We start from the raw sequence: 22,863 nt of genomic DNA on the forward strand, positions 1-22,863 counted from the left end.
AGCGTAGAACCGATCGGGCGATGGCGTTATATGTACTCCCTGGCAGCGTTGCAAGACGCTGTCGCGTTTCACTCTTAGAGGAGAAGCCTAGAATCTTAACAACGCATCAGTGACACAAGCAGCAACAATGCGCTTGAGGCTTTCGCCTCACCGCACTTTAGGTCAGCAAAGTGTCCCCCTGAATTTTTTTGACAAAGACTGCACCTTTGTGTTATAGTCATTGTGACCAGGCTATCTTTTTGGGCTTGTGAGGTAACGAACCGTCCCAACTTCATTCATGCAGTGAATTAATCGTTTCAATGTGATCGTGGATTTCTCGGTTAAATGCTGCTGTCTCTACGTCTCCACATGCGGGTCACTTGTTCAGCTACGAGTGAAAACTAACGTCTGCGCGTCCATATTTGCGGTTCTCTTCAGGCGATAGCACATCAGGCGATGGCACAAGAGGACATCGTCATTTCGGGCTTCTCCGCCTACTTTCCGCAAGCTGACCACCTCGTCGAATTTAAGCAGAAGCTGTACGCGGGCATCGATATGGTCACCGAGGACGACACGCGCTGGCCACCAGGTGCGTACAGAAGTTCACTATAAGTCACGCGAAGCCAAGCTTCTGCCGATCAGCTCATTATGCTTACATCGCTGCACTTGCTAAAACATCAAAGAGACATGAAATGGCAATGCTTAGAGGTGCAGTGAAGAGGAATCTGAACTTGTCTTTTTGCCGCGGGAACTCTATCTACACGTTCCGAGCATTCTTATAAACTTCGATTTATTGCCCTGTGTGGCCGATTTCTCTAATTAAATCGGATTAACGTCCGGCTCCCGCCTTTTTTTTTTGAATTCTGCCTTGTACGGTGGGCGGAGTCGACCAACGCGTGGAGCGCCTTTCACCCAGTCCCGTGGCGGCTTTCCGCTCGGCCATCGGCGGAGTAATACGTAGTAGTCTGTAGAATCAAATAGTCCGCGCGTATTTTTATTTCTGCGGGCTTATTTTGCGGCTATATTATCTGCGAATGAAACTATTTATTCACGGAAACCTAAAAAACAAAATAAAGCGAAAGCAAACCTCCATGGAGCTGGCTGAAAGGCGCTCCATGCGTTGGTCGACTCCGCCCACCATACGGGGAGAATTCAAAAAATAAAGGCGGGAGCCGCACGTTAGTTCGATTTAATTAGAGAAATCGGCCACACAGGGCAATAAGTCGAAGTTTTTAAGAATGCTCAGAACGTGTAGATCGAGTTCCCGCCGCAAAAAGACGAGTTCAGATTCCTCTTCAGTGCACCTTTTAGGATGAATCACTTAGAGGACTCATTTGTAGACGTCTTGTGAGCATGTGAAAATGTGAGCTTGTCGCATGATAGCCTTTATAGCATCATGATGGCATGATGCGCCATTAAACTCACCAAAACACAGTCTTAAAATGCCCTAATGTCACACTCCGCATTTTTGCTGGCCAATAAAAATCAATGCTGTGTCATTGTGTGCCCCTGAAGATATTCGATGGGTAGAAAAGGCGCACTTATTGCGCAGAAAACTGGATTTAAAATTGGGCACATTTTTTTCTGGCATTCGATTTGATGTTGCCACACCAGGTGTTAAGAAACTCCACGAACACCAAGGGCAAGTGAATGGAAGTGTGGCGTTGCCTCAAACATTAGCACTTTCATTGACAATAGCGGAGTTTTCCTATGAAAGCTGGTATTGAGGGCAAAACCTGTGTAGTATTTTTTGCTTTTGCTACTTTATAAAGTGAATCGTGTAAACTGCTTGAAAATTGCGACGGCTCTCTGGAAGAGTACTGTAATAGATCTCCCTCGCTTTTTAGAGCAGACGAACTCCTTACAAAGGACAAAAGAGAAATGGGGGGCATAGTTATCGAAACCTTCACATTGGTGCCGATGATGAACATTTAAGCAAGCTTTCTATTTTCATGTCTTCTGAATATTAAACGTTTTGAAAGGCGTCGTTTAGTGCTCCGTCGTGACAAGTTATTGTGGCATTTGTTTCTCATTTGATTACATTGTTTTTTTTTTTCTCATTTCAGCGCATCGTTTTTTTTTTTTGCAACACTTTCTCGCTTTTAATTCCGACTTGGGGTCTCGTGGCTTGTAATTTTTTTTTTTACTTTTTGATTTCTTCAGGTTTATGGAACACTTCTTTTACCTGAGTGTATTCTTAGACTTGTTCGATTTTTAAGTGGTTTCTGTTGATCGACAAACTCGTACTTTGTGTATAATCATTTTTTGCAGCTTTCTCGGCTCTAGTTCCCTTGGGGGGATGGACAGCATTGTGCTTTGTTTTTGCCATGGGCAATGTTTCCTGGTGGCGTTGTTACTTGTAGGAGTGGAAGAGTAGGTTGTTTGATGGTGCACGTTTTCGTTATTTGCTCATGTTTAGACCAAGAGGCACGCATTTCACTCATTCTGCAGAGGAACGACATTAATTCCCCACGATGCATTATGCGCTTTTCTTTGTAGTGAGGTGGGGCGGCCACGCAGTTTCTCTCGACTGTGTTTATTTTATTCGTTTCGTCTTGTATAAGTTCATTGTTTAGCGCAAAGACACGCCATTGGTTAGATTGATTTGCGAGATTCGAACCCTATAAAATTCCCTTGTGTACCTTTATCAAATAAAGATCGAAATATGCGATTGTGGGCGTTGTACGTGCTCGTTTATTTGTTCTAGCCTTTTTTGCTATAGTTGAAACCGAGTAGTGGAATGAATGGACCAGCCTTCTATGTTTTATTTATTGTAGAAGTTGTTTTTAGTAATAATAGCGTATTTTAGACAATGTAATCAAGCAATGCAGGCGAACTTAAATTGGTCCTTAGTGCAGCTTTAGACGTTTTTTTTTAGAAATACCAACGGTTGAGCAAAAGCCAATATCAGCGGTCATGCAAAAGACGCAAACCGGTAACAAACACCGTAATATCCACGTTACCTTTCGTCCGGCTTATTTGTTTTTTGAAAATGGGTACAATGCGTCAGTCACCATACAGCCATAAAACAGACAACTGTCGGCAGCTGGTGAACCGCCATGGATAACCGCCAGAGAAAACTGCGCTCCCCTGTGCCCAGGACCCATTAGACTAAACTTTGCAGCGCGTCTGGACCACTTGACCAATGCTGCCATGTTCTCCAGAAAGCACACTTGTCTGCCCACGTGACCCTCAGTATCTAGCTTCACGGTGGGGAACGTTGGCAATGGGCAGGAGTTCTTCACTGCAGTTTTCGCAATGACATACGGCACGTACATCGCATGTCGTAATTAGAGTCGCAGCGTGGTGTGTGGTAAAGACTTCTTCGAGTTAATTGAGGCGGTTGCGTCAGTATAATGCCCAGCAGCGAACGGGCGTACTCCACCATCATACAGCACTCTATCAAGGCAAGAAGGGTGTGAGTAGATGTTACCGAACTACTACTATTCCGGTCTGTTGGAAGCGTACAGTTTTGTTGCATACAGGAAGCACCACTAGAAATGAGGCAGCCGTACATGCCAGCGCTTCAGATTATCTCGCTTCCTTTTTGCAGGACTCGGTGGAATTCCCAAGCGGCATGGCAAGATCCGAAACCTGTCTCGATTCGACGCCCTATTCTTCAAAACGCCCCCCAGGCAGGCGCACTTGATGGACCCACAGATCAGGCTTCTGTTAGAGACCTCATACGAGGCCATCGTGGACGCCGGCTACGACCCGGCCACGTTCAGCGGCCGAAGTGTGGGCGTTTTCATGGCGTCCGCCACTTCCGATACGGTCAGCGCTTTCAGAGTGGATGCAACGAAAGCGGACGGCTATGCCATGCTGGGAAACTGCCAGGCCATGCTTTCCAACCGCGTCTCGTACTGTCTTGACTTCCAAGGTACGCACGGTGATTAGCGCTTAACTGTAGTTGCTAGCTCAGAATGCGATTCTGGCGCCACCTGTTAATAGATTAACAGATTATCATGAGGCGACGCATAGCTCCCTTAGAAATGCAGTCTAAGGTGCTGAATGAGCCCGAGTGCCCCGCTGGGAGAGCTCTTGCAAACTCCCAAGAAAGTACAAAGGAAAAAGATAACAAAGGAAAAAAAAACAGATACAGATTTGGGATGACGCGGACTGCCGGTATGCATAGAATAGTCAATGCGGAAGCCTCAAACTTCTTAATGCCGTAACGCCTCAGACTGTACCCCTGTTACGCGGTCGTTTCGAAGGCACTTTAACTGAATGCCTATTGAATCAAAGGATACCTTATCGCTGCTGCGCGGAGAGCTCCGATGACCGTCGAATAAATAATCTCTCAATTCAACTAAGCAGCGGTGAACTCGATCCAGATCTTGAGGACCTTCAAGCGGTGGTGGCGAGCACTCTCGTGCGCAGAGCGCTCGCAGCAACGCACTTTGGAATAAAATCACAGGATTATCATCTATGAAAAATGTGGAGTTTTAAAATATCCAACTTATCTGGCAGAAAAAAAAGAAAGCCCGGGCTTCAACACACTGCAGAAAGCTCCAAATCATCATTGCCAGTGGCACAAAAGCAACCAATCCTACTTTTCTCAAAAGTGTATGAATGCTCTACAGGTCATCTAAAACCGAGAGATTATTTTAAGAGTGGATATGACTGTCAAAATAAACTTTTTGTTTTTAACCTTTCCACATTAAACTAGTGAGTTCACTAATTGGTGGCGATGATTGTGCCACAGTAGTGCGAGGTGGTGCTATGTCTCGACGGTGATCGAGTTTACCGTTTAGTAGAGGCACGACTCCTTCAAGTTGAATAGAAGTTGAGAATCTCGAATGTCCTCGACTCAATAGCCTTTGCATGTGCCCGCATGACATAGGTAGAAGTTGTGTGGGACTACTGTAGGCACTGGGCTACGTAGTTTGCTGAGACACCTATTAGTATGGCACCCCTTACAGGTCATCATGACTGTGCCATTAACGCCGCCACAGCTTATTGGCAAATATACATATATACCCTACCAGCACTTTATTTTCTTTCAGGACTTACTGGCAGCAGTAGTTTCAAGCAGCCTGGTAGGACAGCCGTAAATTGTTTTAGCGAGTTTTTTAGCTGCCGATACGCAAAATGAAGTAAATCACTGAGGAAGATGAGATCGGCTATGGCAGTACGGCAGAACCAAACCGTCTCGGACGGTTTGGTTCTGTCATGTCTGACCCCAGACGCATCCAGGGGAACTATCACTGCATGGTGAAGCTAGCAGCAAGCTTTAGCTTCCCTTGTCAGGATAAGGCTGTAATTGGGGCACTTACATGCATATTAACAGCAATGCTTGCCACGCCGTGGTACGGACCTCCAGCTAACTCATTTTTCGAGCTCTTCAATTAGCTGAGCGCAAGGCTAACGCTACCGCTATTTCTTAATGCTGAATGCCATTAACGCAAGAAAGACGCACGCAACCAATCAGCTCAGCCGAGGTGTTTCAGAGTCCTCTAAACAGGGCACTCAGAGGCACAGATTGGGGCTGAAATGCAACCCTCCAATATGGAGGTAAATAAACTGCTTGCGGAAACAACACTTGGGCCCCACTCTCTGGAAGGTCGTTTCACATTCACTTACATAAAACGGCAACCTGGCGTCGCGTTCTTACTGACTAGCTTTTCCAATTCATTGTTCTATATCCATTCATTGCTGACTACCAGTTCTGAGGCAAATGTAAACGCTCGTGAAGTAATTTACCTCGCAAGCTCTAGTAGCGAACGCTGTAGCTAATGAGATTGGAACATGTTAGGAGAAGGTAAGTGACGCCAACCAAGTAAAATACAGGAAAAACACGACGTTTCGGGACCGGCTCGGCCCCTTCTTCACGGTGTGACTACGGGCGAGCGCAGCTTGGCTTTTTAAGCCCCTGTGTGGAGGACCTGCGGGTCAATGGCCGCAGCCCATGGACGTAGGATGAGGGGAGAGTCCCCAGGGAACGATTAACATTCTCTCGTGTTTGCTGTATGTGCCACGACTCGAGTAGAAGCCTCCTGCGTGGGTTAGCTTCCGTTTCCAATACAATGGTGCTGTCGAAGTCAATTGGGTGGTCACACCCTTCACAGTGTTCGGCCACGGCGCTGCGTTGACGATTCATGTGACGGACGTCCGCTTTGTGTTGGTTCATCCTTTCCGCGAAGTTCTTCGTTTCCCCTATGTACGACGCCGGGCAGACGGAACACGGAATTTTGTACACGACGCCCTGGGCCTTTTCTCTGGGCTGCCGGTTTTTTGGGCGGGGGAGAAGGCGACCGATAGTGCTGGTCTGTTTGTGCGTTGTCAGCACCCCTTCTTTTCCGAGAATGCGACCGAGCGTCTCGCTCACGCCTCTCACGTAGGGGATGCAAACACGTTTTCGCTTCTGGCATGTGTCTGAGGAAATAATAGACCGGATTTTGTTTTGCCTTTCTTGTTTCCTGATAATGCGCCGGATGAATGAGCTTGGGTAGCCGTTCTTTTGGAGGTCAGAAATGACTCGGTTCTTCTCCTTCCTTTTTTCTTCACTTGAGGAACATATGGAGTCGGCTCTCTTCAGTAATGATGTCACGACAGATGCTTTGTGCGGGATGGGATGGACAGATGCACAAAGCATCTGTCGTGACATCATTACTGAAGAGAGCCGACTCCATATGTTCCTCAAGTGAAGAAAAAAGGAAGGAGAAGAACCGAGTCATTTCCACGCAGGAGGCACGCAGGAGGCTTCTACTCGAGTCGTGGCACATACAGCAAACACGAGAGAATGTTAATCGTTCCCTGGGGACTCTCCCCTCATCCTACGTCCATGGGCTGCGGCCATTGACCCGCAGGTCCTCCACACAGGGGCTTAAAAAGCCAAGCTGCGCTCGCCCGTAGTCACACCGTGAAGAAGGGGCCGAGCCGTTCCCGAAACGTCGTGTTTTTCCTGTATTTTACTTGGTTGGCGTCACTTACCTTCTCCTAACATTAAATTTCCCAACCAGACAGACTTCTGTCGAATGTTTTCTTTTGAGATTGGAACATGAACATGAATGGAACATGAGAAAAACCGTTGTAAAGTAAGGCGCCTGAACAAGAAATAAATAAGTAAAAATATTAGCAGACATATTATTGCGGTTTGCGCTCTTTGTGCTTCTGTGATTTTTTTTTACACTGCTGCTGCTTTGCACTTTCGCTTTCCTTAACGCCCACCCTGCTTGGACTTAGTCCGCAGTGTTTTGTAAATAAATAAATAATGCGTTAGCAGCCAAACATTCGCTTTATCCGAATTCAACCCAATAATTTCGTTGCATTCGATGTCCGTACACTAAAGTTCGTTATATCTGTTATTGTAAACTTATGCGCGTATCTGAAAGATATTAGACGAAAGTTTGTTATATCCGAGGTTGTATACTTGAGTCCGTTATATCCAAAAAACCAGACCGAAGTTCGTCATAATTCAGATTATCCCACGAAAGTTCGTTGTACCTGAGGTGGGATATTTACGTGCGGTATCATCTTCGGCCTGATTACAACAACTGCATAGCAAATGCCTTTCCCATGTTTCTGCCTTGTGCCAGATGCAGCCAACGTATCCCCGCAAACTCCTTACTCTCATCCGCCCACCTAGCTTTCGGCCGCCTCCTGCTACGTTTGCCTACTTAGAATCTACTTCGTTGCCTTTAAGGATCATCGGTGATTTTACTTTCGCATTGCATGTCCTGTCAATGCCAGTTTATTCCTCTTGCTTCTGAATAGAATGTCATTAATCCGCGTTTGTTCCCTCATTCACACAACCCTCGTCCTGCCTGCTAACTTTACACCCATCATTTTTTCTTGCATAGCTCGCATCGTTGTCCTGAACTTAAGCTGAACTCTTTTCACTGGCCTCCACGTTCGGTAAATCCGCTATAACACTAAAGTTTCTTATTTTCGAGCTTAACAAACTAGAGTTCGTTATCCGAGGTTAATAAACGAAAGTTGGTTATATCCGAGATGACGTGCTAAGGCTCGTTATATCAGATGCTGTACAAAAAGTTCGTTCGTAGCCACACCCTCCCGGCATGGCAGGTTTTCTCGCTCATCGTTTTGTACCGTTTTATCGCTCTTACCGCTTGTGACGTACTTGTAAACGGTTATGAAATATTTCACCTCACAACCTCTAGAACCAAAGACTGAAGGCCGCCAAGAGAATGGAACATAAAAAAAAAAACGTTAAAGTCCAGTGCCTGAGCAAGAAATGAATAAATAAAGAACTCTTAGGCGATACTGCGTGGATTAACTGCATTTCTACCGAAAGACCGAGGTAGCCATTTCCGGTTGTACAGACCCCTCGAATGATAACGCGTCAATAATTATTCTCTCTTTTCCCCTGATGCAGGCCCAAGCTTCACAGTGGACACGGCGTGCTCGTCAACGATGACGGCCTTCAATGAAGCTGTAATGGCTCTCCGCTTGGGACAATGCGAGGCCGCTATCATCGGAGCAAGCAACATTACCCTGGACCCAGTAGCGACCTTCCTCTTCGATCAGATGGGCTTCCTATCGGAGAACGGGAAGTGCGCCGCCTTTGACGCCGCCGGTGAGTTCTTGAATTGGGGCGTTACGCTGCTGGAGATGTACTGGTGTTTTTCTTTACCTGCTTTTATCAGGACGATCTTTGAGCGCTCGTCAATGGAGCGTGTCACAGTTTGTGATCACCGCCCGATATACACACGTTTTAAGGGCGAAGTAACTGCAGAAAAGAAATAGAGAGGGGGGGTCATATGGACGACGAGTTTCAGGAATAAAAAAGCGCAACGTGATATTTCATGACGAGTAATCTTTTTCTAACGATACCATTAGGGGGCATGAAAGCGAAAACTGTTCGGCGGCGTCAGCGTGGGTGTCTCTGTGAGGACTTCACCTACCAGGTCATGTTTAGGGGGATTTGCCTCTCTACACTAGCGAACCATGCCCTCCCCTTCTTCTTGTCCCACTGTGGAGGAGAGGAGAGAGATGTCAATGGCAATGGTCGTTGGGAATGTTTAAACTCTCTTAAACCTAATTATTAGAGTGTTATCTCTTCGGTTATGATTGGTTTTGGTTTCAATTGCAGTTAAAACCGTTATCCTCAGTAGCGTTATCCTCTGCAGTTATGCTAAGGTATAAAGTTTCACCTAGTTATTTAAGTGAACACTGCAAAGAGTTCACGCACGCTTCGCGATCAAGATTCTTGGTGTTTGTACGTTAATACATGCTCTATCAAAATCACCCGCAAGTATGCACCGATCGCTGAGTGAGGAAAAATGAGAATCATCCTGGGCCCCATTTAGGAGCAGTATCTCCGCTAAACAAAAGTCACTCACAATTCCATGCCTGATTTGACCTTGGTTTAACCTTAAGAAGCAAGAGGTTCACTTTGACAGATTGACACATTGACCTTGGGCGAGTTTGGGCCAAAATCAATGTCTAACCATAGCGGAGCGTGCCAGACACGATGGTAGCCTCGAAAGTTGACCTGGGCCACTTTAAAACTTGGGCCCTGAAAGCCCCGAAATTTTACCTTGGCCGATTTGGACCGAAAGCGATTTCAAACCATAGCTGAGCGTGCCCTACAAGATGGCCACCTACAAATTTGGCCCTGGTCATTTCCAGCATATGACCAGGGCACCCCCGAAATATGACCTTGGCAGATTTGGATCAAGATAAAGGTTGGACCACAATCGGCGGTAAACAATATGATGGCCACTACCAAAATTGGGCCGGGCCATCCTTGAAGTTTGCGCCTCATCTGTCCTCCTAACCTTACTAAGCCCTATGACATCCCAATTAATACCCCCTAATTCCTCCAGCACCACTGCTAAACCAGCTTACTGAATAAGGTTCTTGCGTTAAACGCTGCTAGGTTCAATTTCCAATGGCGGCCTGTCCGGAGCCAATGATTCTTAGCACCCACCGCTTCGTCACAGGTGTGACCACCGCCCCGGTCAGCTCCTCCGCAGCCACTATGGACTGAGGGCCGAGGGTTAATTAGGTTGTTCATAGAAGGTTTATTTAGTCATTTTCGGACCAAATGTGATGTCCAACCATAATTAAGCGTGCCAGACACAATGGCCATTGCCAAGTTTGGCCTGTGTTATTGCCACAATGCTATAACTCCACCTATGGGTATAACCATGGTAAAACTCGCCTAGATTTTTTATTCCTAGCCAGATAACGCTTTTAGCAGATGGTTTCGTTTAAAACAGGGAACTTTGAAGCCATTATTAATGCTCTTAAGTGGCGGTCTTTATGTGAGCTTCAAAGTGTAGACCTTCTGAACGATTCAAAGAATGCTCTAGAGCGTCTCCAATACAGTGCTGCTTTGGGAAATTTAGCCATCAATCGTAAATCCGGATAATTACACCGCAACAAAAAGTATTCATGGTGCGGTTTGAGTGGCTCCCATCTCATTTTAGAATCTCAGATAATCATAATCATCATCATCAACCTGACTACGCCCACTGCAGGGCAAAGGCCTCTCCCATGTCTCTCCAATTAACCCTGTCCTGCGCCAGCCGCGACCTCCATATTCCCGCAAATTTCTTAATCTCATCCACCCACCTAATTTTCTGCCGCCCCGTGGAATCCACCTTCTCTTGGAATCCACTCCGTTACATTAAGGACCAGCGGTTATCTTGCCTTCGCATTACATGCCCTGCCCAAGCCCACTTCTTCCTCTTGATTTCAACTAGGATATCATTAACGCGCGTTTGTTCTCTCACCCACTCCACCCGCTTCCGATCTCTTAACGTTACACCTATCATTTTTCTTTCCATAGCTCGCTGCGTTGTCCCTTAACTTAAGCTGAACCCTCTTTGTTAGCCTCCACGTTTCTGCCCCATAGGTGAGTACCGGTAAGATACACCTGTTGTATACTGTTCTCTTGAGGGATATTGGTAAACTGCCATTCATGATCTGAGAGAACCTGCCATATGCGCTCCACTCCATTCTTATTCTTCTAGTTTTTTCCCGCACATGATCTGGATAAGCTGTCACTACCTGCCCTAAATAGACATATTCTCCTACTACTTCCAGCACCTGGCTACCAACTGCGAACTGCTGTTCCCTTGCTAGGCTGTTGAACATTACTTTTGTTTTCTGCATGTTAATTTTTAGCCCCACCGTTCTGATCTGCCTGTCTAACTGATTGATCATGCTTTGCAGTTCGTGTCCTGAGTGACTTACCAAGGCAATGTCATCAGCGAATCACAAATTACTTAGGTATTCTCTATTAACTCTTATCCCCAACTGTTCCCATTTCAGGCCCCGGAATACCTCCTGCAAACAGGCAATGAATAGCATAGGCGAAGGAAGGAAGGAAGGAAGGGAAAACTTTATTTACACTAATGGTTTTTCCTGCGGTTTGGGGGCATCTTCAGAGACGTCTTGGTTCTACCCCCAGGAGCCTTCTCTGTCGAAGTCGTCCGCCTCTAATCAGTGGTCGGTTGCCCTCAGTCCAGGGCTCCGCTGGCCACTGCCGCCCGTTGAGCTCGCTGTACCAGACCTTGTTGGTCTTCGCAGCGGTCGCTGGACAGGAGAGTCTCCCACTGCTCCGCACTCGGGTTTTGTATTTTGGGGACCACGTCTATGTTTTGGCAGGCACATGTGATGTGGTATAGTGTAGGTTTTTCGTCGCACCAGGGACATTTGTTCGTGTATATCGTAGGGTGCATTTTGTTTAATATATGTAGGTTTGGGAAAGAGCCTGTTTGTAATTGTCTCCAAGTGACAGCTTCCTCTCTGCTGAGAGATTTGTGCGGTGGGGGATATCGCATTCTTCTGCCTCTATAGTTTTGTAGTATGGCCGAGTATTCCCTGGGTGCTGGCGCGAGTTCCGCGGTCTCGTCGGAAGCTCGGAAAGTAATGTATCCTCGAGCTATCCTGTCGGCCTCTCGGTTCCCTGCCACCCCCGTGTTCCCCGGTACCCACACAATTTTGTGTCGGATCTTGGCGAGATAGTGTCTCCCTGCCTGACAGCTTTCGTTATTGGAATTTTATTGTTGACTTTATGGAGAACTATGGTAGCTGTGCAATCGTTATAAACATCTTCCAATATTTTCACATAACACTCTTCTACACCCTGATTCCCCAATGCCTGCATGACTGCTGAGGTTTCTACTGAGTCGAATGCTTTCTCGTAATCAGTGAAGGCTACATACAGGGGCTGGTTATATTCTGCGCATTTCTCTATCACCTGACTGATTGCGTGAATATGGTCCATTGTCGAGTATCCTTTACGAAAGCCTGCTTGGTCATTTGGTTGATTGAAGTCTAAGGTTGTCCTGACCCTATTAGCAATTACCTTAGTAAATACCTTGTACGCAACAGACAGTAAGCTGATCGGTCTGTAATTCTTCAAGTCGTTGGCGTCTCCTTTCTTATGAATTAAGATAATATTAGCGTTTTTCCAACTTCTAGGTACGCTCGAGGTCACAAGGCATTGCGTATACAGGGTGGCTAGTTTTTCGAGCACAATCTCTCCTGCATCCTTCAACAAATCTGCCGTTATCTGATCCTCACCAGCTGCCTTCCTTCTCTGCAATGCGCCCAAGGCCTTCTTTACATCCTCCTTTGTTACTGGCGGGATGTCCCATTGCTGTGTTCCACTGCCTCTCTCAACATTCTGGTTGCTATCGCTACTGCAGAGATTGGTGTAAAATTCTTCGGCTACTTTAACTATCTTATCCATATTGCTAATGACATTGCCCTCTTTGTCTCTTATCGCATGCATCTCTCTTTTTACCTAAGACTAGTTTTCTCTTCGCTGCTTTTAGGCTACCTCAGCTTTTTAGAGCATGCTCGATTTTCTCCCTGTTAAACTTCCTGATGTCGGCTACCTTGCGCTTATTTATTAACTTCGATAGCTCTACTAGCTCTATTCTGTCTATGGAGTTAGACGTCCTCATGCTTTGCCATTTCTTAATTAGATCCTTAGTCCCCTGAGAGAGCTTCCCGGTTTCCTGTCGAACCATCCTACCGCCTACTTCTACGGCGCACTCCGTTATGATATCTGTGAGACCTTTGTTGATTGTTTCAACATTACGGTCGTCATCTTCAGTTAAAGTGGAAAAATCTGTTCTGCAACAAAATCCTGAATTCCTCTACTTTCCCTTTTAATGCTGACTCGTCAATAGACTTCCGCTTCACACAATTTTCTGCGCTCCCTTTTCAATTCTAAGCTAATGCGAGACCTTACCATTCTGTGGTCGCTACAGCGGACCTTTCCGAGGACCTCCACATCCTCTACGATGTGGAGGACCTCCACATCCTCTACCTCCACAGCCTCACCATTGGGGCTCTTCCACGTCCACATCCTGTTGGCTCGTTTGCGGAAGAAGGTATTCATGATCCGTAAATTGTTTATATCTGCGAACTCTACCAATAACTCTCCCCTGCTATTCCTAGAGGTTTAACGTCCCAAAGCGACTCAGGCTATGAGAGTCCGCCGCAGTGAAGGGCTCCGGAAATTTGGACCAGCTGGAGTTCTTTAACATGCACAGACATCGCACAGTACACGTGCCTCTAGAATTTTACTTCCATTGAAATACGACCTCCGCGTCCGGAATCGAGCCCGCGCCTTTCGGGCCAGCAGCCGAGCACCGTAACCACTGAGCCACCGCGGCGGGCGGCATCACAGGCAATATGGCAGCACATTCTTCTCATGAAGCGCGGTCACACGTGCCATCAGATAGAGTCCCAAAGGATGATACTTTTGCAGAGCCACTTATGGCACAACACTGTATTGCGTTTCGACTAGCTCTACGTCTCTCTTGTGAAACCGGGACCCCAGGAGCAAAAGCCAGTCTCCTACACCGCCTGCGCGCTGAGTGTGCCTACAGTACGGCATGACTACCCCAAATTCGTTATGCAACGTCACCTATATGCTCAAGCTGTGCCGATGAGGGTGACTTGCAGCATTTTGCGTAGCTGTCCATGTTTTCGTGAGAGGGCGGAACATTTATTCCGAGCCTGAAATGGGGCTTGTCTATGGAGTAAGTCGCTTGACGGTCTAAAAACTAAGAGGTGTGCGGTAAAAAGAATCATATTAGATTTCCTCGAGGACGCTGGCCTTCTGAAGCAGTGTTCGGCGCTCATTTACGAGCACGCACCATAGGTGAAGCAATTGCCGGCCGGCATCTGTAAAGGGTAACGCTACATGCTCCTGAATACCACCCACTACTAACCAACCAACTCGTGAAAAGGCAAAATCTAAGCGCATCGTTAGCAAAGCAGTTGCTTTCTCTGGACGGCAACCCTAATCGAAGCACATCAGACAACGCAGCATCATGAGAAAGCGCGACTTCGCGCGTGCATCTCGAACAGGTGAGCCTGTATAGAAAGACCATGAAACTGCTTTGTTCGCAGTATACAGGGTCTTGAAAGGAAGACTGTAAATGATTTTAGAAAATAGCCTTTCGGAGGTGAAATTGTTCTTGCGCGAAGTGATCAGGGGCCGTAGCGGGCGCTGTAAAACGGGTTCCAAAATTTGTTACTTAACTTTCTACTTACTGCAGTTAGGTGTCTGTTCGTAATTAGGAGATTGGTTTGGTTTGGTTTATGGGGTTTAACGTGCCAAAGCAATTCAGGCTATGAGAGACGCCGTAGTGAAGGGCTCCGCAAATTTCGACCACCTGGGTTTTTAACGTGCACTGACATCGCACAGTACACGGGCCTCTAGATCTTCTCCTCCATAGAAATTCACCCAGCGCAGCCGGGATCGAACCCACGTCTTTCGGGTCAGCAGCCGAGTGTCATAACCATTGAGCCACAGTAGAGGGTCATCAGTCAACCAGATATCCGTCGTTAGATTTACGAAAGTGTAATTGCGCGCAGAACTACAGCGCTCAGAATCTCCACTCTCCAGACGCGCACAACCGGCTCCATGCGGCAGCTGAGTGCCGCAAAGCCACGCCCCCTGGTTGACGTCACTCACAGCTGGGCACGTAGCTAGCGGTCGGGAAAAAAATGGCTGTGGCTCAACTTGGTTAAGCCGGGAAATCGCGAAAGTAATACCCATGGCTACGCCCTCGCTCACATGATAGTCGTGCTGTTGTGGTGCTTGTGTGAAACTTGTTGTATACCTTGGTGCTGCTGTGGTGATCACTTGGCTATTCTATGTACTACAACTAGTAGTGAAACTATAATCGCTGCGCTGTGAGGATATACTTGGTTGCTGGTGATGTTAATGCAAACTGTAGAACTGCTGTTCCTGCACTGGCTACAACGGCATGCTTGGCACTCAAGGTAAGCGTCCTGGTAAATCCAAGTTTAAAGGCGAAAGCCTCAGTGCTGCATTCTGCTACGCGATTTTTCACTGCACATTTTTTTGGTACATTAATTAACTGCCAATTAATGACGCTTAAGCTTCGCCTTTAGGAGTGGAACGCGACAGCGTGTTGTAGCGCTGCCACGGAGTCCAAAGAACGCCACCACCTGTTCGGCGCGGTGCGTTGCCCTTCGAACGCAACGCTTTTTGAGGAAAGGAAATGGTCTGTAATTCTCTGTCATCTCTGTGGACACCTGAGCCGCACCGTACAGGAAGGGAGGAAGTGTGAGTGAAAGAAGAAAGAGGGGCCGTAATGAACAAAATGAAAATTGTATTTGAGGAAAGGAAATTACTCATTAACTGTTTCACATATCTCAGTAGACACTAGTCGAAAATTGTATTTGAGGAAAGGAAGTTGCGCAGTAACTGTCTCACATATTTCGGTGGACAGCCGTCAAATTTCGCGCGCGGTGACGTCACGACAACTTGGGTCAATCTGAAACGCGGACAAATATGCCTTGCTAGTCGATGAATTGGTTTTTGAGGAAATGAAATGTATCTATCTCTCATATCTCGGTGGACACCTAAACCTCGCCGTAACGGGAAGGGAGGAAGATGGGAGTGAACGAAGACACCTTATTTACTAGACGCACCTTTTTTCATTCCAAACCATCAAGCTGGCATGGCGGAGTGCGTTATGTGTATTTTTGTTGTGCAATGTCACGAGCCAAAGCCAGGCAATAAAGAAAAAAAAAAGCTGGCATGGCGGAGTGGTAGCGTGCTCGACTCGCACTCCGGAGACCGGGGTTCGATTCCCAAGCTCGGCAAATTTCTTACTGGGTTTTATTTATTTATCTGGTCTGACTAGGAAGGTTTCACTAATTGGTTAAGTAGGGAATTAATTAAACTCAGTCAAACTTGCTTGGAGCATCACTAAACGATCCCTTTAATTGGTTGCATGGTTAGTAGGCAAAGTACAATTGGCCCCGTTTGAAATTCGCGCACTGTGACGTCACGACCGTTTCGACCAATTGAAAAGCGTGACATTTCTGTCGACAGCTCCGAGCTGCTTACAACGATGAGGCATTAAAGGCTTCCGCCTTAAAAGCGCTCTTCGATCGCGGAGGCCACGCCGTGGTGGCACCGCCGCGGCTTGCGACGGCGCGAGTCGGTCGCCCTTCTCTTCGGCGTGACGTCACAAAGCACCTGTAGCGCTCCTAGCGGAGAGCGCAGGCGTTAGGCGCCGGTGGTGGTGGCACCGCCGCGCCACGCCAAAGGTTGAAAGTGCAAGTAGTAAAGCTTTCGCTTGAAAGTATTGAATAATAGACCAAGTACGTTTAAACTTGAGGCCTCCCAACGCGGTTTTGGGGGGTTTAACGTACCAAAGCGACTCGGGCTAGAGGGACTCCGTACTGAAGGGCTCCGCCAATTTCGACCACCTGAGGTTTCTTAAGCGTGCACTAACATCGCACAGCACACGGGCATCTAGAATTTCGCCTCCATCGAAATGCGACCTCCGCGGCCGGGATCGAACCCTCATCTTTCGGGTAAATAGACGAGTGCGATAACCTCTGAGCCACCGCGGCGGCTTGATCCAAAACGTATCTTTTTGTTTTCTTAGTTGCTGGCGTGAACAATTTATTGCTATATACAGAGCGTTCATAGTTCAGCTTTAGGTATTGCTCAAAAATAGGCACTGATTGGGAGTGAAAACACCTCTGTATATGAGTTGTGCGTTCAAGGGGACACGAATTGCGATGATAATTGCCACGGTCAGGCATATAACTAACAAAAATATGTTTGTTACGTGTTTTGCCTCTGCGGCTAGCTAAATATATTTATGCTGGAAACACAGAGGCAGTCGTATTTCTAGAATATTCATTGGGTATACTTCTAGAGAACGCGGGTTCCGAAATTTTGGCCCGGAAAGTTTGCTCTGATTTCGGGTTATTGCGCATGCAAGGTGGTGACAGTCGACCGAAAACTTCTCCCCAGTGTGACGAAGCTGTTTTGTCGGGCATTTCTTCTATTTCTATAACCGAAAGTGAAAGGAAAATAGCTTTGAGCTTCACCGATGGCTCTATGCTGTTACCTGGCGAAACATCACGTCACGATGATAGGAGCATCGCGCTAAGCCTCATCGCCTTGCTTGGGCAGCGACGCGAATTGAGCCGAAAATTTGCATGCGAATATATCGGAATGCACGTGTGCTAGAATTCTACAAATTAAGTTGCGTAGGAACACAACTGTTACCTAAAGATAGATACAGAGAGAGGGGAAAAGCACGGATGTTAACCAGAAAGGTGTCCGGTTGGATTCTCTGCACTGGGGAAGGGAATTTAATTTTCAGTATATCTATGCCATCTTACGGGATTCACTAAGAGGTTAATTTACCTATTATAGTCCATTAGGTGCCTGATGGCGAAAATTCTTCTCTCTGTTTCCTCATGAATGCATAGCTTATATGCAGAGATGGATTTCACGCACCGTTGTGTGCCTAGTTTGGCTGCGCACTGCGCACTGCTTCATCAGAAAATCCCCTTTTTCCTTTGTATACATATTGGTATTTCATTATTGGTCTTTCATCGCCAGGACAATCGCATATTAGCAGGTTGTGGCGCTAGAAGGAACAAATAAACAGAAGGTAAAGCCTAGTGCATATGCCGCAAAGGTGAAAAAAGGATTGGTTGGTTTATGGGGTTTAACGTTTCCAAAGCGACTCAGGCTATGGGCAAGAAGAACTCTAGTTTGGGCTAGTTGGTTCATGATTCAACAGGAAAATGGCGCAAAAGACGTGGACAAAAGAGACAAACACGACAGGACCAGCGCCAACTTACAACTGAATTTTATTTCGCACCAAACCCGCCTTTATGTAGGCCAACACGCCCTAACATCCGTGTAATCACGCACAGGCAGTAGAAAAGATCACTGTAAGATATCTAACACATGAAGCGCGATAGCAACCACGTAACATACTATCATGGCTAAAAAACCCAACAAAAGTATAGCAAACAACACTAAAACGATCATGGCCAAGCAACTCTTAAACACCAAAAACGATACACACTCATGAGTGATACGAGATGACCAACAAGAAACGTGGAAAAAAAGGTGAAGAATGAAGCGTTAATACCAAAGCAGTGTCAAAGGTAAAAAAAAAAAAAAGGTTGAAAAGGATGAAGAGTGCAAACCTTGGCTATGGGAGGCTATGGGAGACGCCGTAGTGAAGGGCTCCGGAAATTTCGACCTGCTGGGGTTCTTTAATGTGCAGTGACATCGCGCAGTACATGGGCCTCTTGAATTTCTCCTCCAAAGAAATTCAAATATTGTTTGAGGTTAAACTTTTTTCACAGTATTTACTATTCCAATACTGGCATAAACCGTGACCTGTACATCCATTCACCAAACTATATTTCGCTACGCCGTGACCATCGATTAAAAGTTAAGGAAATTAACTGTAAATCAGAGATGTACAAATATGCTTTTTTCCCTAGGTCTATAAGAGATTGGAACCGGCCCTCTGAAGAGGTGGTATTAATTACGTCAAGTAATTTATTCTCTTCATCTCCGTGAATGCTGTTGTTGGCTGTATTAATGTTGCATCATGGTTGCATTTTATGTGCTGCACTTTGTTACCATTTTTTTCGTTTGTATTATGTGTTATCCCCCCCCCCCCCAATAAAAATGCTTTTGTGCATAATTGCTGGGTACAGCGGAGTGCGCGGGCCTCAAGGATTTCGCCTTTATCGAAATGCCACTGTCGCGGCCTGCATAGAACCAGTGTCTTACGGGTAAGCAGCCGAGTGCCATAACCACTGAGACACCGAAGCGGCTAAAAGCGACAAAAGGGGCCTCATGTAACTCACAATTGCGTCAGATGTGGGTACAAAAAAGGTCGTTGTCTTCTTTTTGCTTGGACAGGACGATTACGATATGAGTACCGTGGAATCGAAAACGCATTACACCTTGCCAAGGAAAGGTTATTTTCAAGTTGTAACGAATGCTCTTATCGCATTGGAAAGCAAGCGGTTCAGCAGCCATAGGACGAATAACCATGGTATGCAAATTACTCGTCAGTCAAGTTGTTAAAGGAAATAAATCCAGCGGCTCCTGTTACGTACCGCGAGCAGTTCGTCCGTCTGCGGCAAGAGGTCAAGGGAACGACGAGATAGGCAATATCAAGGAGACTTATATTCCTAATTTTATCCCTCGCTCCTGAAGCTGATAGTTAACATGCTTTTCAAGGAGGGTCATATGTATTTGCCTGTTACCATATATGATATTTCAAGGCTGCCTCATGGGGCGTCCTGAAGATGTGACGAACCGTGCTCTGTGTGGGTAATTATCATTTCGAGAGGCAGACTGTATTTCCTGGAATATCTAAACCAAGTGACGTCCTCCTTAACGCGCAGCGATGATAGACGAAGTTCCTCACGGATTTTTTTATTTACTTGCACCATCATAGAACATCACATGTGACGTCAGTTCCCGAGCACTTAACAGCGTCCTAGCACTTAACGCAGCGAGCTATGGAAATGAAAATGATAGGCGTAACGTTAAGAGATCGGAAGAGGGCGGAGTGGGTGAGGGAACAAATGCGGTTTAATGACATTTTAGTTGAAATCAAGAGGAAGAAATGGGCTTGGGCAGGGCATGTAATGCGAAAGCAAGATAACCGCTGGTCCTTAAGGGTAACAGAGTGGATTCCAAGAGAAAGCAAACGTAGCAGGGGATGGCAGAAAGTTAGGTGGGCGGATGAGATTAAGAAGTTTGCGGGGATACAGTGGCGGCAAATGACAAAGGACAGGGTTAATTAGAGAGACATGGGAGAGGCCTTTGCCCTGCAGTGGGTGTAGTTAGGCTGATGATGATGATGATGATGATGATAACAACGTCCTCACCAGGGCAAGTGTGGCGAGTCTCAATTTTGATGGATTGGCAGGCGAGCTTTTCCTCCACTGACGCAAGTTGAGAGAAATTGGAGGAGGATGTTTTGAGGAAGGGATAGATGCGGTAACAGTTTCTCCTGGGAAAGGCGCATGAAATTCATTTAGAGGGATGGACCAAAGGAGTTAAAAGCTGGGGCAAAGAAAGCTTCTCCAAAGGCTGTGTAGTTCGCCGGAAACAGAGGGGAGAAAACGGTTTTAGGAAAGGTTAAAACCGGAATAATCCACTTTATTCCATTGGTTCTTACGTCGCTTTTAGAAATACCTTTTTAGGGACGGCATCGCTCGGATATCGTTTCTCATGATCTACAAAAGAATTTTTCAGGGTCCTTTACGAAGTGTGGACTACGCGTGTGATACTATGTTCACAGCCGCCTGCAAACAAATGCGCTGGTAAGGCGATGCCGGCGCAAGTTTATTTCGATGCCGCAACTCAGCGCCAATTAAACCCGAATTAAATGAACATGGATGACGTAAATTGCATTTGCGCGTGAATGAACCAGAAACGCATTATCGTAACAGCGACGGACAGCATATCTCCCCAGAATTTAACTCCCAGATGCAATGCGTTGGCTTCCGCATTCGAGGCTTCGCCCGCATGCACTGAATATACCGTGCTACTTTTGACTGTTTCTCTATGCAGGCACAGGCTATGTGCGCAGTGAAACCGTGGGTGCATTCTTCCTTCAGCTGGCGTCAGAAGCACGACGGATCTACGCTAAGGTGGTACACATCAAGCCGAACACTGATGGCTTCAAGCTAGAAGGTAGGCCCGTTTCTTTCTTTATGAATAAAGCGATCTTTGGTTGTGTCCATGAGACTGTCAAGGTTATCGCGAAAATGACCAGTGGCACAAGTTTCTAGGAGTTCGTGGCAAAACACCTGCGGGAATGAAAAGTAGGAGAGCGTTCTGTTTTCAGAGTGTTTGCCGTTAGTATATTACTTTGACAAAACTGCAATATGAGGGCTAAACACGCTATTACTTAGCTGGCAGCAGGCTTACGTCATCAGCAGTGCAGTCCCAAGTCGTTTTCTTACTTTGTTATATTAACAGCTCCGAGGTTACACCACAGCAACAAGAGATCAGAATGAAATGGACTGAAACTTACTATGCCTCAACTGGACTTTTTGCCGAGCATATTGCTCTTCTTGTACCTTCTTGTCTTGTACCTTCTTGTTCCTGCTCTTGTTAGTGTGCGGTTGAGGCGCATGAGGTCGCTTCTCGAAGCGATGTGGCATTAAATCCCCAGTGCTATCTATGAGACTTGTCTTACCGCTCACCTGTAGGAATATCCTACCCCAAAAAAGAGGTGCAAGAGCAGCTCCTGCGCCAGGTATACGCCGAGGCCAATGTGGATCCCCACGAAGTGGAGTATGTCGAAGCCCACGGAACGGGTACCAAGGTCGGCGACCCTCAAGAGCTGGGAGCCATCAGCACTGTCTTGTGTCCACCGAGCCGGAAGGCACCGCTCAATATTGGGTCTGTCAAGAGCAACGCCGGGCACGCAGAGGCAGCCGCGGGTGAGTTGGCTCCCTTAATTCGACAAAGTGTCGTTTGACAACAGTGCCCACTTTCAACGCAGCATTATTCACAGATGTAGATCAGTGGTGACAACTTAGTTCAACGAAGGAGACGTGCCGCCTCCTCGTCATCGACCAAATATAATCGCCGTCAGAGGATATTGCAAACAAAGACAGTACGGGCTCTCCACAGAGTCAACGCGAGCTTTATTGTTGAACTGAACACCCGTAGGCGAAAGGCCAATAGCCACCGAAGAACTGAAGCTCTGCAAACACAGTGATAAGTCGAGCATGCAGTGAGATAGCAGTCTGCTGGAGGGCACTTTTTCATGCCACGCCTCTCAAAGCGAGCACAGATATATGGCGCCTGAATAGAGCCACTCAGGATGCACTGCTCTGCCAGATGAATTGAAAAATTTTTTTTGTCAGTGTTTTCTTACCCGTGCGAAAGACTAGCGGTGATAGTACATTTCAACCACATGTAGTACAGTCAGGGACAAAAGTCTCCGAACCACGTGTTCCTTTAACGAAGCCGATAGCTCTGCTATTAGTCGGCGGCTGAAGACCACACTTGTGGAGGTAAAAGAAAAATTTTTGTTCTTTCATCTGCACAAGTGGGGTCTCCAGCCGCTGTCTAATAGTAGAGCTATAAGCTTCGTTTGAGGAACACGTGGTCCGGAGACTTTTGTCCCCGACTGTACATTGGTTAATGGTACAAGCACTGCCAGGCCTGCCAGGAACGCAAGTCCGCAGATGGAGCACCTTCGAGAGTGCCCAGTCTTGTTGCTTAGGCCACCATGAAGGCAATCTGCTTCAACAGCAAGTCAGTATTCTAGTCTTTAGACACAGCACACTACAGTGCCGACTCCGGTGTCATTTCTTCTAATTTTCTGACACAGCTGGCATGTATGACTACAGTAAATGAGATCCCTCGAGATTCTGCATCGACGATATCAAATGTTGGTCTGTGGCTTGAGGGATGGGACACCATATGCAGTCATCTTCGGCGAGATTCTTGTTGCTGATGCACAAGGTGCGTCGCAATATCCCTGGCCTAGGAGGCTTTTTTGAGGCCCTTAGTGGCTCATTTACAACACCCCTCAGCCTAAGCATTTCTGTAGTAGTCAGGAGGAGTAATATTTTTCAGGGAATGTTGGTAGGTTCATAGCT

At 46.7% G+C, this 22,863-nt stretch overlaps 1 protein-coding gene across 1 annotated transcript in view; it reads left to right on the plus strand.

Annotated features, from left to right (window-relative positions):
• The first annotated feature begins 435 nt into the window (after positions 1 to 435).
• LOC149347332 (fatty acid synthase-like) overlaps positions 436 to 22,863 on the plus strand; it is an 87,881-nt gene continuing 65,453 nt past the window's right edge. Inside the window, exons 1-5 of the mRNA XM_089541554.1 lie at positions 436 to 568; positions 3,533 to 3,859; positions 8,318 to 8,518; positions 20,816 to 20,938; positions 21,460 to 21,693. Coding sequence (XP_089397680.1) covers positions 436 to 568; positions 3,533 to 3,859; positions 8,318 to 8,518; positions 20,816 to 20,938; positions 21,460 to 21,693 — 1,018 coding nt within the window. The remainder of the gene's footprint in view (positions 569 to 3,532; positions 3,860 to 8,317; positions 8,519 to 20,815; positions 20,939 to 21,459; positions 21,694 to 22,863) is intronic.

The sequence above is a fragment of the Amblyomma mixtum genome, chromosome 4 (assembly GCF_055824585.1).
Source record: "Amblyomma mixtum isolate Tamu chromosome 4, ASM5582458v1, whole genome shotgun sequence".
Classification (NCBI taxonomy): domain Eukaryota; kingdom Metazoa; phylum Arthropoda; class Arachnida; order Ixodida; family Ixodidae; genus Amblyomma; species Amblyomma mixtum.